The following is a 15,607-nucleotide window of genomic DNA, read 5'->3' on the forward strand; positions in this document are numbered from 1 at the left end:
GACTTTCCCTGGTCATCCGTGCCTGGGTCCCCACACCCCGCCTGCAGGATCTCTATGGCGAGGAGCACGCTGCGTGCGCGCAAAGCCCCACTCCCCAGTCCGAGGCTTCCAGGAAAGCGCTTTGCTGAGCCTTCAGGGACGAGTTTCCCACCCCTGCAGGCGAAGTGACTGGCCTTCGCTCTGCAAAGTTAGAAAGCTCAGCGAAGGTACCTGCGCTACAGGGCGCGCTACGCCGGCGGCGAATCCCGGTTTTGGGGAGGGACCGAGGTGGCCACGCCTCTCCAAGTTGTCCTGCTTTGCGCCGCGAAAGGTGAGCCGCCGCCTTCCTCCCCTAACTGCAGAGAGGCGAGGAGCACGAGGCCCTCCTCCGTCCCGACGCCCCCCGCGAGTCTGCTGCGCCTCAGGCTGGACCCGGGACCCCCGCGCCGGGCGATCTCCCGCGGCGGGGTGGGGCCACGTGACCTGAGGCACCCGGACCTCGCTTCTACGCGCTGGGCAGTCAGAGTGCAGGGCCCCAGCGGCCCGGTGCGCCGGGCTCCTCCCTGCCCTGTCCCTCACAGGACCCGAAAAAACAGCGGAGAGCCGCCCTGGTCAACTGCTCAGAGACCCCAGTGGAGAGGCTGGTGAGTGCCCCCTGAAAAGCAGCTAGGGCCTAGGGCCTCCTGGGAGCCAGAGACGAGACCCAGAAGGGTGCTGCCCGAGGTCTCCGGACACCCCACCACGGCTTCCAGACTTCAGCTGGCCCTGTGCAGCTCCCCAAACCCCGCACACCAGGCCTCCCCTGGATTCTTTGAACAGCTGGGTCTGGGTCTCTGGCGCCCACCAGGGCACAGAGGATGGTGCTCATCAGAAGCCCTGCGGAGGCTGCTGTGCAGCAGCTGCCTGGGGAGCGTCCTCCTGCCCACCCGGGTGGTCCAGGGCAGAGAGCAATGGGGATCCTGGCATGGGGAGGCGTTCCCCCCTTTCCAGGGCCCCTCAGAGCCTGGGCTTGTTGGCATCATCTTGTGTTAGCTGGCAGGCCCTGGACCCACCCTGCTTGCTGTGCAGATTCGGGGACATGGGGACTCAGGGAGGGCAGTGGGCACAAGCTCCAGGTGACCTTGCTCAGCCTGATTGTTACATCCAAACCTGGGGGCCATGGCAGGTGCTCACAGCGTTGCCCAAGGACCTGACTGTGGCCACGTGCGCACAGCAGGAGCCAGGGGGCCAGGCTCATTAAGGCACTAATGAGCTCCAGAAAAAAGCCACAGAACACCAGGTACAGGGCTGGGGGACAGGGCCTGATGCACCGCATCTGAGTGGCTGGGGCAGCCTTCAAGGCCAGCCACCTTGTCCCTTTCAAAAGCTGCTTCTGGCTAGATGTGGTGGCACATACCTAAAATTCCAACTCTTGGGAGTCTGAGGCAGGAGGATCATTGCCAATTAGAGGCCAGCCTGGTCTACAGGTGAGCTCAAGGCCGCTGGAACTGCATGGGGACCCCTCTCCCCGCCCTGCCCATTGTTCTAACTTCCTTTCATCACCCGAGCCTCCAAGGAGGCCATGGTGCCAAATCATCTTTTATGGTCAGGTGGAGAAACAGACCCAGCTCTGGAGAGGAGCCAGTCCCGGGGGGCCGGGCTCACTGTGCAGGGGGCCTGGGCCTGGGCTTGCCCTAGAACTGAGAGCTGAGTCTTTAGGCAGCGCAGAACTTGCACCCACACATGTGTGGAGTTCACCGGAAACCTCTGGAGCCTGGGGTATGGTGCGAAGAACAGGGACGGGCAGGGAGCCGAGCTACAGGGCACTGGTCCAGAGCTTCCAGGTGGGGCCTTCTGGAAGGGGAACAGGGCTTCCACGTGGAAATGTGCTTGCTTTGCTGCTGTAAAAGGCTGGAGATTCCCTCCCTGCCCACACCCATGGGCACAAGTGCTGCCCGCAGAAATAACCGCCCAGGACAGCCCCGAGAGCAGCACACAGGAGGCAGCCATGAAGGGTTAAAGTGGAAGGTGCCACAGTGGCACTTCAGCCACGCCTCTGTCAGCAGGACACAGCCATGCCACACTCCTCAGTCTGAGTCAGCAGGCATCCCTGCTGTGTGAGCATTCGCAAGGACCTGGCCTTGCTCTCTGGTCTCTGTTTGCGCTGCCCAATGGCCCTGTCACTCCAAGCTTCCCAGGTTCCTTGGCTCTGAGCTGGCCCCATAGGTGGTTAAGCCAAGTCAGCCTAGCAGGGAAAACTCCCATGGAGATTCCCATTCCATTTGCCCAAAGTAAGAATTCGTCTTCTGTGGGTGAGGACAACACACCCTTGAAACTTGGGGGACTGGGGCTGGCTTGCAGCTGGTCACACAGCCACAAGTGCTCCTGCAGGATCCCCTCCAGTAGCCCCCTCCATTGTGACCTCCAAGCCACCAGGAGGGCTGCGGTCCCAAGGGTTGGAGTACAGTCAGTGGGTTGGGCACAGACTGCCAGCGCCTCCGGGCTCAGGAACCTCGTGACAGGCCTTATCTGCAGAGCAGAACAAGGAACAGACAGGCTGACGGCCTGCCCTGACCCAGCACACCCCTGGGCGCCCTGCCACCTGCGGCCAGCCCCCTCACTCTATCCCCACATTCTCGGCCGTTGCTGGAGGCAGAGGGTCAGCAGGTGCAGACCCAGGCCCAGGAATGACCGAGACAGGTGACGGGAGTGCTGATTGTCCTGAGGCTGTGACTGTAGCTCTGGAGCTGCCCTCAGCCCAGCTGCCAGTGACTCCATGCTGGGCGGGCAGCAGGCCCCCGAAATGCCAGGGATCCTCGGCTCATGCACCTTGGATCCAAAGTCAAACACATTCTCCACTTGGCTTCAGATTACTTTCTAGAAATTGTTAATTGTTGCTGCAGAGCTTTTTTTTTTTTTTTTTTTTTTTTTTTTTTTTTTTTTTTTTTTTTTTTGCATTTGGTACAGGGTCTACAGGGACTGCGGGGTCTCACTACATAGATGGGACTTGTAGCGATCCTCCCATTCTCAGCCTCCCAGGCACTGGGATTACAGACTCAAACCACCACGCCCAGTCTCAGTTGTCTTAGCATGCCCTGGCGGTGAGGCCGGCTCCGCTTGCCAGGGATTGAACCCCGGCCACTGCGCTGTGCCTAAGCAGGCACTTTAGTCTGCTGAACTATCTGGCCTGGCCTGTTGCTTTAAGCCTCCGTCTGCCCCTGTGCTCTCAGTGGGGACGGTGGTCACAGGAGACAAAGCTCCATGATGCCTAGGCCACACTCTCTGCTCCCGTTCAGCTTATGGTGGAACTGCAAAGCCTGAGGAGCACAGTGGGCATGTGTCCACCTACTCAGCTGTGGCAGGAAGCCCCAAGATGTGCCTGCCGTGACCAGGGCTCCTCCCTCCACGTGGGTTCCCTGTACTTCTTAGCCACAGCCCCGGCTCTGGGGACTTTGCCAACCTAGTCCCCCCTCTGGCCCACACTGGAGGCGGGCTCCCTGGCCCCTTCCCTGGTTCCTACTTCAGCTGTCTGTGCTTGTGTTGGGAAAACTGAGTCTTTATGAGAGGCCAGGATCAGGAGTGGGGAGGGGACAGGTGTCCTTGGCGTGCAGTGGCAGCTTTCTGTGGCCTTTCTATGTGACCATTCCCAGGCCTCTGACCACCTCCTAGAAGGTCAGGCTCAAGGGAAGAGAAACAGGCTTTTCCTCCTATTTCCCATCTCTCCCTGGAGTCCGGGATTGAGACTTCTCACACCACGGCCTGGACGCTTGCTTCTGTGTTGGGAGAGAGAGACTCCTCAGCTGAGGGTCACGCTGTCTACCACTCTGAAAATAGCATTCCCATGAATGCTCTCCTTATGATACTTTTTTTCAAAACTGATAAAAATGAATAAACTCAGTCATCCATCCACTAAGAACTTCCTATGCCATTTCCTTAGAAACCAGACGCCGTGTGTTGAGGAGGCTGTCAGACAGTGTCTGCTCCCCTAGACAGGTTTCTTGCCTAAAGTCCAAGCTCACCTATCAGCGGGGCATGCTAGTGCATGCATGCCAGGTGTCTCAGCACCTGAGTGACTGAGACGGGAGGATCGAGGCCAGCCTCAGCTACACAGGGAGTTCTGCATAGTGAGACACTGTCTCAAAACATTAAAAAAAAAAAAAAAAAAGGAAAAGGAAAGAAAGAAACTCAGTAACTGAACAGTTTATGGGCAGCAGCTGGTCTGATGATGCAGGCTGTGGCAAATGTCTACTGTGTCCGTCCCTCTCAATCAGTGCTGGGCCTGAGAAAGGAAGTAGCAAGGTGGGAGTGGGGAAAGTGTTGTGTTTTGGTTTTTTTTTTTTTAAATTTATTGGACACAGGATCTCACTACATGACTCAGACTCACAGTGATCCTCCTGACTCAGCCTACCCAGTGCTGTGATTACAGGCATGGGCCACCATGCCCAGTTCCAGGGCTCACAAGACACACGGTACTGGGGATCAAACTCGGGACCTTGTACTTGCCAGGCAGGTGCTTAGACTGCCGAGCCATCTCCCTAGCCCGGATAAAGCATTCTAATTACCTTCCCCACTTCTCTTTTTCTGTGGTGCTGAGGAGGAAACCCAAATCACACTGAGCTACACCCCCGGCTCCTTGTGTCTTTTCCTTTGAGACAGGGTCTTGCTGCGTTGCTACATTGCCAAGCCCGAGCTCGAACTTGCGCTCCTCCTGCCTCAGCCTCCCAGAATGCTGGTGCTATTGGGCAGTTCCTTTAGAAATGACTCACCAGCCAAAAGTACTCCAGGTCCTTCTTACCTCAAGGAAAGAATCAGATGAAACCAGCCAAAAAACATATCAGTGAGCCAGGTGTGGTGCACATCTGTCATCCAAGTACTAGGGAGGCTGAGGCAGGAGAAAAGCTCTGAGTTCAAGGCCAGCCTGAACCACATAGTGAGAACCTATCTCAAAAAGAAAGAAAGAAAGAAAGAAAGAAAGAAAGAAAGAAAGAAAGAAAGAAAGAAAGAAAGAAAGAAAGAGGGAAAGGGAAAGGAAAGAGAAAAAGAAAAAGAAAAAGAGTGCCAAAAGTTCATTTGAAAAGTGTGGGCTTTTCTTTCTCTTTTACTATATCTATTGTACCTTTCAGATTTTATTTATCCTTTCAGGTTCTTACACTAAGGAGACAATATGATGTTTGCACATATAAGTCTGATTTATTTCTCTTATGAGTATGCTTCTAGTTGCATCCATTTACCTTGTAGAAGCCTCAAGCTTATCTTTCCTTATAGCTGAGTACTCCATTGTATAAAAATATCACATGTTGTGGGCTGGGGAGACAATAGCTCTGAGTCCAAGCACCTGCCAGGCAAGCTCAAGGATCCAGGTTCAATCCCTGGTACCACATTCCAAGCTGGCCCCACAGGAAGCTGGCCCTGAAACCAGGTGTGGGGGCACACTCCTGTAATCCCAGCACTGGAGAGGCTGAGACAAGAGGATTGCTATGAGTCCAAGCTGCATAGTGACACCCTGCACCAAAAAAAATAAAAATAAAAAAATCACATTTTATATCCATTCCTCAGTTGATGGTCATTATGGTTGTTTCCAAGATTTAGCTGTGACAAATGGCATTACTATAAACATGGGTGTACATATATCGCTGTGATATGATTTTTTCAGTTCTAGAAAAGTACCCAGAAGGAAAATAGCTGGATTGAATGGGGTTTCTAATCCTAGCTCCTTGAAGAGCCTCCACACTGATTTCCATAATGGTGTACCAGTCTATACACTCATAAACAATGGAGAAGTGTTCCTTTTTCCCCACAATCCCACCATCATTTGTTATTGATTGACTTTTTTTTTTTTTATGTATTTGCTCCAGGGTCTTGCTATGCAGCTCAGACTTGTAGTGATCCTACTATTTTCAGCCTCCCCAGTGCTGGGATTACAGACGTGCGTCACCACGCCCGGTCTTGGAGGCTGGTATGTCGTATGGGGGGCAGGGCTGGTGCTGCATGTGGTACCAGGGATTGAACCCTGGTCCCTGCACTTACCAAGCAGGTGCTTAGACTGCTGAGCTATCTCGCCAGCCCATTAGTTGGCTTCTTGATGAAAGCCATTCTTTCTGGGGTGAGATGGAATCTCAGTGTTGTTTTAATTTGCATCTGTCAAATGACCAGGGCTGTGGAACATTTTTTTCGTGTATTTATTTGCCATTTGTATTTCTTCCTCTACAAAGTATGTATTAATCTCAGATGCGCATGCTTGGATTGGGGCTTTGAATTTTGGGGGTCTGATTTTTTAGTTTTTTATATATTCTAGATAGAAGTCCTTTGTCTGAATGACTGTTGGTAGAGATTTTTTCCCAACTGGTAGGCTGTCTTTTCACTCTGTAGGTGATTCCTTCTGATGCGCAGATACTTCCCAGTAAGATGAGAACCCAGCTGATGTTCTGAAGTATTTCCTGTGCAGTTTCAGTTTTGTCTTATAGTGCTTTGTTTTTGTGTTTGTTCTTGTTGGCTTTGTTTTTTTCTCTTTAAAATAAAAAAAGAAGGGATGATTTAAAAAATAAAGAAAAATGTGAAGTAAATGGGCACAGGAGAAGCCAGCTCTGCAGAACAGAACAAGAGGAAAAAGGATAACAGAAGAAAAGGGTCTGGGTAGCTAGCTCAGTGGCATACGCACGTGCCCGGCAATCACAAGGTCCTGAGTTTGATCACTGGTACCGCAAAAAACAAAATAAATATAAAAGGAAAAAAAGGGCAGCTTGCACTTGGGAATCAAGTGGGCTCTGTGGGAAGCCATAACGGCAAGCCCCCTGGGGATCTGGTCTTCCTTTGTGCCATCCATGTCTCATGGGAGCAGTGAGAAGCCCCACATATGGGGTCCTGGGATCTTGTCACGGACAGGTCCTGCTCCCGTCCCCAGGGTCACCACACCCAGCCTCCTCCACCCTGGGCTCACAGGTGTGCACCACCACACTGCTCCATTTTTCAGTTACTTTAAAACAGAAAATATTTTTCCAGTACTCTGGTGTAGGAGTCACTTCCAGGACCTCCTCTCGGTCCAAGAAGCCAATATTTATAATCCCAAAGTTACGTTATTGGAATCCCATCAAGTTGATTCCAATCTACCACTTACAAGGCAACCCACAGCGAAAATAAAGACACTAAATTATATTTTCAGTCATCGGGGAGTCAAGGGGCTCTATGTCCAGCCACGAAGATGGCTTTCCAGAACCAAGAGAGTGACCCAGGGCCTCATCCACTTTTTATTCAGTGGGGGAGTGGCTTGAGGATTGACTGAGAATTGTGGGAAGTAGGTGACCATTGTGAGCTGAGCTAGGTGGGCGGCCTACATTTACCTAAGGCCAGTTGATAAACAGAAGTCCCAGCCAGCTCTGTACATAGGAAATAGGGTCAGGCTCAATCAAAATGGAGAGCTCTCTTTCAAGGAGAGCTGCTCAGGTGGGCCTCCACACTTTGGAGGATAGCTGTGGAGCCCTGTGGAAATTTTCACCTTAATTAATATCTGCCAACACAATGTCACTTTTACTAATCGGCCACTTGGGCACCCAAATCAAAGCACACTTCCAGCACGCAGCAGGCTGTGTTCACATTTCTGCAGCAGCTCTTGCCCCGCTTGGAACTCTGAAGCAAGGGTGGGGTTGTGGCTGGTTCTGGGGCTCCACAGAGAGCGCCCTGACAGCAGCCCTAGCCCCGCCTTCCCAGGAAGCGCCTCAGTCCGGGGATTTGCTGAGGCCATTTATTGGTGCTCACACACACAGTCCCCCAAAACTGGCCTTCAGCCCCCTGGCCTCCAAACGCACTGGGCCCTGGGACCCAGGAGTCTGGACCAAACTGCTGCGGGTGTCATGGCAGCATCCTCACGGGAAGTGGCAGGGGCAGAGAGACGGGGACTTTGTCAGGATGGAGCAGGCCTGGGTGCTCCTGAGGCAAAGCACAGTCCTAGGACAGGAAGCGCCATGTCGCTCAGTGGAGAGAGCACGCTCATCTGTCTCACGGGGAGGAAGATGAGATGGTGCTGTACCCTGGGTGGGAAGCCATTCCCTTTTGACATCTGAGTGCCCTTTCGGCTCTTACTTTACGACTTAGTGACCTCCTGACCCTGTGACCTGGCAGGTGAGAACTGGAGAAGCAGCAGTGATGGAGAACAGCCTGGACCTCTCCAAGCTCACGGACGAGGAGGCCCAGCACGTGTGGCAGGTGGTACAGCGGGACTTCGCCCTGCGGACGCGGGAGGAGGAAAGGCTGGCGTGAGTGTCTGGGTGCCAAAGCCAGGGCCACAGGTGGGGTAGGGTCGGTGACACAGAGAGAAGCTGTGATCCGTGATCACAGCTTCCTAGACGTGCTCTCCAAACTGAGTGGTACCTGGGCCTCGACCTGTGGGGATGACAAGAGCCGTGACAGCACCAAGAGCCTCTTGCTGCCCCTCGGCTGTGCCAGGGTATTGGCATCCGTGGGAGTCAGGGCACAAGCAAGCTCCTGCCCTCCCCAAAGGGCTCCTCTCCCGCAGCGTGACTGCCACATGTGTGCCACTATCTTCCCCTCCATCGGCTTCCTTCTGACTCCCCTGACCTGGGCATCTGTGGGCCACCAGCCCCCGTGACCATTCCCTGTGAGCAGTGTGCGTGGGCCAGGTCAGCCTGTTGAGGAGGAGGCTGTGGGCTGTGAGGTGAAAAGCCAGACCCAAGCCTCCAAAGGTGTGCTACACAGAAGGGCCACCAAGGATGACCAAGCACGCCCAGCAGGCAGAGATGGCAAGGGGCAGAAATACAGGGGAGTGGAGGAAGGGCTGCAGCGGTGGGCCCCGAGATGTGGTCATGTGGTCGGATGTACTTGGAAGGCACAGCAGACAGTTTGTCCATGGACTGCCCGGAGGAGTTGAGGGCAACTCCACGGTCGTGGCTGAGGGCAAAGCTGAGGGCAGCCCTGAGGTCCAGACTGGCCTTAATTGCCCCCACCCTGTTGGCCCACATTCATGCCACAGTGTCCCATATGGAATTCACAGGTGCTCAAAATACATGGCAAACGTTAGGGCTGGGGAGATAGCTGAGTAGAATAAGCTCTTGCCTGGCAAGCACAAGGGCCTGCGTTCAATGCCTGGTTCCGCAAAAAAAAAAAAAAAAAAAAAAAAAAAAGTCTGGGCCTGGGGATTTGGCTCAGCACTAGAATGCTTGCCTAGCAAGCTAGAAGCCCTGGGTTCAGCTCAGCACCAAAAACAAAAAATAAAATCTCCCCTAAAAAACAGTTCAACTGAAAAAATACAGTAAAATCAAAAAATACCAAAAACAGACAAGGCAACTACATGGCAAATGTTTAAGTCTTTTTAAATGTGCTGCAGTGAGACACAGGGCCCCTGACCCCCTCAAAGTCTCCCCAGACATGCCCACCCCGTCGTGCCTGCTGCTGTCTGGGGAGCACTCCTGGGCATCCTCCTTCTGGCCTTTATGACGTGCCATCAGAACCACCGTGGATGCCTTTGCCGTGCCACCCAAGGGAGATGCGGTGCTGCATTCCTGCCACCTTAGCCCTGGGAGCTGGTGCCATGTGGCTGCTGACTGCCCCAGAGTCAGAGCGACCAGATTCAGGACATCGAGGTGGCCGTAAGAGCATGCCTAGAAACGCTCAGGAAAGGGGACTTGCAGACCTGCTGCCGGAAGTGGCAGGAACCCCAGGAACAGGAACTCTGAGGAGGGCGAATGGCAGTGTCTTCCTGTGTTAAACCTTTTCATGTAAATGCTGGCTCGATTTTTCAATCACATTGCGTAAGGGAGAGGAAGGGCAGTGCGCAGAGGGACAGCCAAGGTCAGGATCTCGGGAGCCGGCGTCGCTGCAAAGCCGGCCCCAGCGGTGCACACACCTGGGACACGGGAGGGAGCGAGCGTCCCATCAGCGCGGGGTCAGTGGTGGGGTTCTTGTGTTCCCGCTTGATTTCATGTCTTGTTCACACTTCTGCCCTGTGTGTCACGGAAGGCAGAGCTGCCGCTGCCCGGCAGGCCTGTCCCAGAGTCCTGCCTGACCCCAGAGCGCAGCCCTGGCCACAAGGTGTGGGTTCTGAGGCGGCAGCAGGCGGGGAGGCCAGCACATGTGGCGACCCCCTCTGCTCAGTCGGGTGAGCCAGGCTGGCACATAGCAGGACCACAATGCAAACAAGCAGAAGATGAAGACCCTGTATTCTGGACCCTACAATGGCCCTGGTGGGGCCAGACGGCTAGAATGCCAGGCACCAGTATGAAGCTGAGGGTGACTCGGAAAATAATGAGCCCCCTTCCTCATCTCTTATCCGTGTTGCGCTGCGCATTTAGCCAGTGTTGCTGTCGCTATGTGGCCACCAGAGCCCCACTCTCAGGCCCATCTCCACGCTCCTCCTTGCTCTTCTCATCTCCTGGGTCCAGGTTCTTCGACCTCTGAATCAACAGAGGCTGAGGGAGGCCCTCCCGTCCTCTGTGGACGCTGCATGAGTGGCCGTGGCAAATTCAGCAGTTGGGGAAGTGTTGGCCTCTCATGGCTTGGCCACGTTCCTGTGGGACCTCCAGTGGGTGGCCTGGCTTGGAGCATCCCACCAAGCATGAGATCAGAACAAATCAATGCAGGGGACACTGAAAATCCAAGGTGGGTGTGAAACAAGCCACATGTCATCTGAAAACGCTTCCCTGTGGCAACACATGTGGGCTCCAGACCAGTGCCTCAGGAGCAAGGTTGCCAAGGGGTGATCCACCAGGCAGTCAAACCACTAAATATACAGTCTGAAAACAGTGCACCCCACAATGTCTCTGAACGTTCATGAAGTTGCCAGAGCAATGTGCCAGGCAGGCAGCTGTTGAGTGTCTCTTCCTGGGTAGAGCAACAATTACCCCAGTCTGGCACAGCCTGGAATTGCCACTGTCCAGCCAGTGAAACATGAGCTGGCCCAGATCCCACTGTGCTGCAGCGGGCTTGTGGTGACCAGGATTCTTCCCCTGGCCTGGCCATCGTCCTCTAGGCTGGCCGAAGCCATTCTTTATAATCCCACCCCTCTGGGGGTCCTCACTGCACCCCCGAGGTGGCAGTCACCTCCCCAGGACTACGAGATGAGTTTCTCTCTTCCTGGCCTCCTGGCATCTCCGTCCAAGCAGAGCGCCCTTATTCCAGAGTGAAGGCTGGACCTGCAGGGCTGAGTCCTCCAGTGCAGTGCCCATGTAGCTGCTGGAGGAGCCCTGGGAAGGACTCTGCTTGCAGGCAGTGGGGTCCCAGGCAAGGAGGAAGGGAGCCTCTCCCCCTCCACTCAGTCCCAGGTTGACCCGAATCTCTCCCTGGAGTCCTTCGTTCATGTCACTTGGTAGTAACAGGTTTTCAGTACAGAAAAGGTCATCACGTGTTATTATTGTTAATGTCATGCAAGCACAAAGTCCTGCCAAAGTAATCCTTGGCCAGGACACTCAGGAGCAACGCCAGCCTGCGAGCGCTGCCTTCCCCTTCCCTGGAAGAGCCTGGAATCCCTCGGGTGGGGCTTGCTCGGTGCCCGCCCCATGGCGTCCAGCTTATCTGCAGTCCCATCGGCAGCTGTGTCCTGCGCCGTGGGGAGGCCACCGCGGCAGAAATGACTGGCCGGTCCTAAGGGGTGAGCGCACGGCGGCAGGACTGGCTGAGTCATGACTCAGGCGGGACTGAGGTGTCTCCATGGAACACCCTGCTCTGCAGGCACAGCCTACAAATCAAATATTGGGCCTTCAAACCTTCCCAGAAAGGCAAACAGGTGGTGGGGTGGAGTTTCGATCTCTGCAAACAGCCAAGGACTCCTGAAACAATCTGATCCATGAGAGGTTTCTCAGAGGAGACATGGGTGATGGTGGCTTACAGGAAAATGGCAAGGAGAAATTGGGAGTCGCCCGAGCTGGGCCCCTGGGCCCCTCAGGCAGAGGCTCAGGCTGAGAAGGCAAGGGAGGAACAGGAAACTGCGGCCTGCTCAGGGCTGAGGCGTAGCTCTGGTCTGAGATCACTGGCCAGATTCTCTGGAGCTCTCCTCTGTGACCTGTCACTCGCATATCCCCTCTTCCTTCCTCCATGTCATCTCCAACCACCGCCAGCGGCTCCCCCACAAGGACCTCCAGGAACAGCGCACACTTCTCTTTCCGCCACATCACAATTCCTGAGATGCTTGCTCCTCATCACCCTTAATCCCTTTCCTCCTCTGTCCCCGGCTGTGCCCTAGGAAACTCGGTCTCGTTGGTTGCCATGATGGCCATCGTGTAGGTTAGCGTCTGAGCAAGTTCCACCAGCTCTCGCGCTGCTGCGGCGTCCCAGGGTCAGTGCTGCTGGGGCAGGCAGCACGGGGCCGCGCCTCTACCCCCAAGAGATACCCAACCGTGCCTGGGCAGGCCAGGGACTGATTCTCCCCGCTGCACCTTGATTTCAGCTCAGAGACTCCCATGTCACACGTGGGGACATCAGAACTATAGCCTGGTCTTCCTCAAAGTTGCGATTCAGACATTGTGGCCTTGGCTGTGCACAGATTTTCCTTAAAATCTAACTAATAACTGATTGTTCAGGGAAAACCCTAACTGCTATGGAAGCTGCACGTATCCTTTGCAATTGCTTTTTTGATGGGAGAGGTTTGCAAGTAGCCAACCGAGGGCGAGACACATTGTCCTCGCTACGGACTGGCTGCCGCCTGTCTCCCAGCAGGTGCCCCGACATTGCACGTCAGCACACTGCTATGCCCCAGGTAGCTGTCTCCAGCACTCTCGGCTTTGTTCTTTTTAAGTCCCTATGATCTGCCAAAAGGCTCTGCACCTTATAAGCTTTACTATACGATATTTTATTAAATAAATTATGTAACTGCAGGAGACAGCATGTTTAGGGTTTAAACAGTAAAAATAGGCACTTAGAGACTTTGTCCTGACCATATCTGAGATTCAGTTTTTCCACAATTTACAGGTGTTCTAGGAACATAACCCTGTGAATTTCAGGAGTCTACAGTAAATGTTTTGTGCCAGAGAAGTGTGTGAGGCCTGGCCAGTGGCTCACAGTACAGATCCACTGCTGGTCCCCTCCAGCTCCTAGCCGTCCTCCTGGTGGAGCAGCTGCTGTGTGTGCTTTAGGAATGGTCTGGTCCTCGCAATTCCTCACCAAGACTGGCTTTGTCACCTGTGTCTGTGTCACCCGCCATCCAGCGTCACTTCAAATGGGAGGGCCTTGTGTCTCTGCTGTTGCTCTGCTCTGGCAGGCAGCATCTTCGTGCGTCGCTAGCAGCAGTCCTGATTCTGTGGTGTGGTCAGAAACTCACAGCCTGCCCAGTGGTGTGTGGAGGTGCAGCTTGGCATTGCCGGCCTTGGGAGTCCCCAGGCCTTGCACAGGAAAGCTGAACCTGCAGCTTCTCGCCTCACACTCCGCTGCCCTCCTGGTGTCTGCTCCTGGCTCAGCTTCTCCTCTCTCCCCTGGGGTGGGCCGGACCAAGGTTGGGCCCTGCACAAGGGTCTCACGGTCCTCACTGGGATGTAGTTCATGGGCTCTGAATGCTGTACATTGTCTGCTGGCCAGTCATGGAGATGTGGACAGCACCCGCTGCTGGGACCCTGACCCCAGGCCCCCACATGCCAGGACCCCTTGTACCAACCCCACATCTCTGCCAAGACCCTGGCTGCTCAGCACCACACCCTGTTGAGTGTGGTCTAAGAACCACAGGGATGCCGGACACCCCTCCCCATCACCCAGCATGAGCCTGGCCAGTGGCTAGGGTAGCTGCTCTACCTGGACAGGTGTCCAGGACCAGGCATCCTGGCCTCTCTGCTTACCATCACTCACCACCCCACTTTCATCTGGGCTCCAGCCCCAAGCGGCTCAGAGCTGGACAACAGATGTGACCAGCTTGCCCCAGTCCTCTGCACCCCTGTACGCCACCATGGCTGGAGGGGACGCCCCTGGGCCTGGGCCCTGTCATCTCCATCTTTTCCTCAGAGACACTGAGCACCTCCCTTGGCTCACCTCTGCGTCCACCTGTCACCTCTCCTGACGTCCACATCCCAGAGTGACCCAAGGCCACTCCTTCCGTTCCCCCATCACCCCCACCACGCAGGGCCTACTCACCCCAGGAGTTCATGCTCCCCCCTGTTGCCACCACTCCACTCCTTTCTCTGCACCCTGAAGGAAAAGCTAACTTGACTTCAAAACCAGCAGTTCTCAAGCCGTTAATCTTCAGGTTCTCTCCGCGTCATGAAAGTATCAGGAATTCTCCAAAGCATTATTTCTGTGAGCTACATCAGTCAACAGCCACCAAATTAGAACTTCAAACTAGGAATTTTATCTATTCATTCATTTAAAAGTTAGCACCAGCAAACCACTTCCATGTTAACAGGAGCGTATTTTTTCTAAAACAAAACCATGAGTGAGAAGAGTAGCACTGATCTCTATTTTCAAAAATCCCTCCAGCATCTGGTGTGATGGGGCCGGCACACTCCACCTGGCCCGTGTGTGCAGAGTGTGCCACATGTTACAGGAGCAGGAGGATTTGGAGACAATCTAGCCTAACACATATCTGTACTTGAGAAGTGGTGGCGTAGTGTAACAGCCTTTGCTTAGAGAATTATGGACATTACGTTCCACTGCTACTTGAAAACCCCGCACTGGGAAGTTCCCTAAAGGTCAGTCATGGGATGGCCTCTGACCGGCCGGTGAGCCTTGCCCGCTCTGTTGCATTCGTGTCACCAGCCTGTCCTGTGCCTGGAGTGAACCTTCTACCCACCTGTGACTTCCGTGATACCACACACTGTCATTTAACAAACACCGCCGCACTGAGTTGTGCGGATTCCACAATGTGCTCCTCCTATGTGACAAAGGGACACCACAGGAATCCCTCGCTGGGACTGTCAAGCTCAGAGTGAAGGACAGGAGTTTTCAAAAATTCTGCTTTGTGTTTGAAAGTGTTAGTTTTGTCAGTGGCAATGAATCCTGTGACTCTTTGCCTTGAAGTGGCAGGCTCACTTTGTTCATCTTAGAGAAAAGAACTGCCAAATACTCCAGTCAGAATAGTTTATCAATCAGTTCTTCATCCAAGTGAAAATGGTATTTCATAATAAGTTCCTAGTTCAGGTCAGAATTCAGACAAACCAATTCTTGCTTCAAAACATCCCCATTTGTGGCTGCAGGCGGGCGTCTTCCTGCCTTCCTGGAGCAAGCGCTAAGGTCATCTGGCCGACCGGGGTCTGTTCTAAGTGCGGCGTGTGAGTGGCTCTGCCCACGGCCTCTGCCGCTTCAGCTTGGGTCGATGTGCCAGCAAGAGTCCCTGGCTCGGGCGTGGGCCTGCTCTGCCTCCCTCCTGCTCCGCAGCTATGGAGAAGGGAAGTTACGCTTTAAACAATCTGAAGCAGATTTCAAATAGATCTGTTGTCCTCCAGCTCCAGACCCCTTCAGGGTGCCCCTTGTATTAAGAGGGCAGAGCATCCGGAATGTCTTCCTCTTCCTTGCTGCTGGGTCCCAACCCCCACCCTGTGCACACACGTGCGTGCGCACACACACACTCCCATCCTTAGTTCTGCCTGGGCACACATGCTGATGGGGAGAAGGCTGGACAGCCCTGCAGGGAGGGATGGCCCTCCGTCCCCAGGGCTGGCAGTGGCCCTTCCACCAAGGCTTTCTGGTTCTCAGTGAGGCAAAGGCCGCCTGGCTGACACAGCTT

At 54.4% G+C, this 15,607-nt stretch overlaps 1 protein-coding gene across 4 annotated transcripts in view; it reads left to right on the top strand.

Moving 5' to 3' along the window:
• Positions 1-306: 306 nt before the first annotated feature.
• Positions 307-15,607, top strand: part of Mlph (melanophilin) — a 38,916-nt gene continuing 23,615 nt past the window's right edge. The window contains exons 1-2 of one of the 4 annotated variants that reach the window (XM_023722193.1): positions 307-623; positions 8,074-8,207. In XM_023722193.1, the coding sequence (XP_023577961.1) occupies positions 8,098-8,207 (110 nt within the window). In that variant the 5' untranslated portion in view covers positions 307-623; positions 8,074-8,097. Of the gene's footprint in view, positions 624-2,188; positions 2,271-5,898; positions 5,915-8,046; positions 8,208-15,607 lie in introns of those variants that run through there. The other 3 variants (XM_023722196.1, XM_023722194.1, XM_023722195.1) reach the window with 3 other exon arrangements.

This window comes from Octodon degus, unplaced genomic scaffold, assembly GCF_000260255.1.
Source record: "Octodon degus isolate 3935 unplaced genomic scaffold, OctDeg1.0 scaffold00089, whole genome shotgun sequence".
Classification (NCBI taxonomy): domain Eukaryota; kingdom Metazoa; phylum Chordata; class Mammalia; order Rodentia; family Octodontidae; genus Octodon; species Octodon degus.